A 2,662-nucleotide genomic window follows, 5' to 3' on the forward strand; every position below is an offset into this window, starting at 1 on the left:
CAAAACCACGCACGCCGGTACGGCGGGCCGTCGTGGTCGTCGTTCTTGCTCCCCAGTTTCGTGCGCCGCGTCTGTTGATTGTGGGGTGCTGCTCTACATTTTCTTTTTCGTTTGACAAAAAAAAAAAAGAGCAGAAAAGGTGTTATTTTCGGTCGTGTTGTAATTATTAGTGGATTTATTGTTGTATTTGTGTACAGTTGCGCCAGTGTCAGTGTGTTTTTTTTTAGTGATGTCAAGATGTCGTATCTCTTCTTTATTCTGTGCGGCGTCGAAGACGCGGCTCTTGCTTCTGTGGCGTTACTGTCCAAGGAGGTACTCGTCGCTTGCATTGGGGTTTGGGAGGAACCAGAGCGGCTGCCATCGATTGGGGTTTTGCGGGTCGAGTGTTTCATCCTCTGAGTAGAGCGTGAGGACTTCATCGTGCCAGTCGTCGCGTTGCCACTCCACGCGGAGTCGGCAGCCGGGCTTTGGCTCCCCTCCAGCAGCCACGTCGTTCTTGTCTTCGTTGCCGGGGCCATTGGTGGGGGCCGCGTTTCCGTCGTAGTCAGTTTCTTCCGCCGCGTCTGTTGGGGCGGCCGCGGCCGCCACGCCGGGGCGCTTGGGACTCGTGTGTGGCGGCAGCACCTCAACGACGGTGCCCAGTGCGTAGACGTCCGTCATCCAAAGTCGTATCTTCTGCCCAATCGTCAGCGCGTGCGCCCCCACGGGGGCAAACGCGTTTGCGTGCCGGTCGGTGGGTGGTGGGGCCTTCGGCATGTCCGCAACGTACATGGGCCCCAGCAACGGCCCCAAGTACTGCGCAATAAATGCTTCTACTGCCTCTTCGTATTTGGCACCGGCGCCCTCAGTGCCACGAGCATCGACGCGCGCGTCGTGTGGCACAATAACGTCCCAGGCATGACTCTGATTGCTGCTTCCATTCGTGGCTGCTGTGGGTTCTGTTGCCGTCTGCGCCGCTTCCACGGGTCTGCGGCAAGAGGTTGCGAGTGCCACCACAAATGTTCCACCGATGACTGCGTCTGCGACGAGAAAGGGAGTTAGCGCTGCTACCATCTCTGCGCTGCCGCGCTTTGCCTCGGCGGGAGTGCCGTTGCTCACCTTGGGCTGGGAATGCTTTCCCCACACGTACAGCAGGCCGTCGCCCGTCACCGCCGTGGACATCGTACCGCGCCCCGCGCCGATGCGTGTGGTGGACGCCGGGGCCGTTACGACGATTGGCGTGAGTTGACCGTCGCCGTTGCCCATCTTGCCGAAGTGGTACACCACCGCCCCCACCACAGGCGAGTCACGCAACACAAGTGTGTGGTCGTCACCCGCCGCAATGCCGCAGAGCCGCTCCGGGTGAGCCCGCTCTGGAAAACGCACACGCTGCGGAGTAAGTGCTGGCGCCAAATTCCCAGTTCCAAGCTTGCCGTAGTAGCCTTCACCGCAGGTGTAGACTTCATCCGAGCTGCGACAGACGACGTGCCCCCGAGCCGCAGCCACCTCCAGAATAACGACGTGGTGTCGCACGAACCACTGCACTAGAGTAGGGACCTTCACGTTTGTCTTCACAGTTTGAAGCGTGCGTGCATCCATGCGTTCTCCGTTATCGCCGTGGCATAAATGGCCGTACTGTGCCTCGCCCCATGCATATAATTCGCCCTTATTATTTAAAGCAAAACTTGCATTGCCTGCCGCATACACCGCCTTGATGTGTGCAAGACCAGCCACCGGGGCGAAGCCGCTCACGTTCGCGGTAACACCCAGTTGGCCGCAGCTATTATCACCGGACGCAAACACCCCGCCAGCAGACATGCAGACAAGTGTGTGTTTATTGCCGCAGGCGAGGCCACTGACGGTGGTCCCCGCCGACAAAAGCCCCTCAACGTAAAGTCGTGTAAGCGTGGTGGTGTACTCCGGCACACGGTGACCCAGCTGCCCACTGTGATTGCTCCCCATGCCGTAAACAAGCCAATTCTTGCCGTCGTGGTCACACGACACAAATGACGACGACGGCGTCGCTTCCACCGCAGCAGTTACACTACCGCGTGCCCCAGCCGCCGCCACCGCCGCATCGTGGTTGTGTTCAACAGGCATCAAAACCGCCACCAGATGCTTCTGTCCACACGCCAGGAATTTTACTGCGAGGTGCCGCGAATCAATGCGGCGCAGCGTCTCCCCGGCGACATCGCCTGCGCCGTTGGCCATGCGGGCGTGGGCGCCGTCATCAGTCACCATAGAGGGGGCGGGAGGGACATAAAGCGGATAGCGCAGCGCCGGCCTCTCCGGGTGCTCCACGAGAGTCGGCGTCTGAAAGTTGTAATTTCCCCAAAAAAACATTGAATCCACCCCGTTCTGTGTTTCCTCCCCCCAGCTGGGCCCTCGGGTTGCGTGAAAGTAACTCTTCTGTGGGGGACTTACCGACGGTTGTTGCTGCTGCTCCCACTACTGACGTACGCGGCACCTCACATTTTGCGTGCGTGGGTGTTTGTTAGAGAGAAAGAGGAAGAGGTGGAGGCCCACTGTATGCGCATCCCACAACACCCCACCGGGAACCGCGTCACACACAAACCGAGCATGCACGCGCAGCAACAAAATTACATGGGCAAATGGAGCATATAAATATATGCTTTTGCTTATATATATATATATATTATATTTCTGTCTCTCTTTCTCTCTC

At 58.4% G+C, this 2,662-nt stretch overlaps 1 protein-coding gene across 1 annotated transcript, besides 1 other annotated feature; it reads right to left on the minus strand.

Moving 5' to 3' along the window:
- Positions 1–297: 297 nt before the first annotated feature.
- On the minus strand, positions 298–2,322 carry Tco025E_09648 (uncharacterized protein; the record flags this gene model as incomplete). The annotated part of the gene is made up of 1 exon (XM_029376459.1): positions 298–2,322. The coding sequence occupies one exon, from the start codon at positions 2,320–2,322 to the stop codon at positions 298–300; it is 2,025 nt and encodes a 674-aa protein (XP_029223431.1).
- Positions 2,323–2,598: 276 nt separating this feature from the next.
- Positions 2,599–2,641: a microsatellite.
- The last annotated feature ends 21 nt before the right edge of the window (positions 2,642–2,662 follow it).

This window comes from Trypanosoma conorhini (genome assembly GCF_003719485.1).
Source record: "Trypanosoma conorhini strain 025E chromosome Unknown Tco_14.4_contig_01210, whole genome shotgun sequence".
Classification (NCBI taxonomy): Eukaryota; Euglenozoa; class Kinetoplastea; order Trypanosomatida; family Trypanosomatidae; genus Trypanosoma; species Trypanosoma conorhini.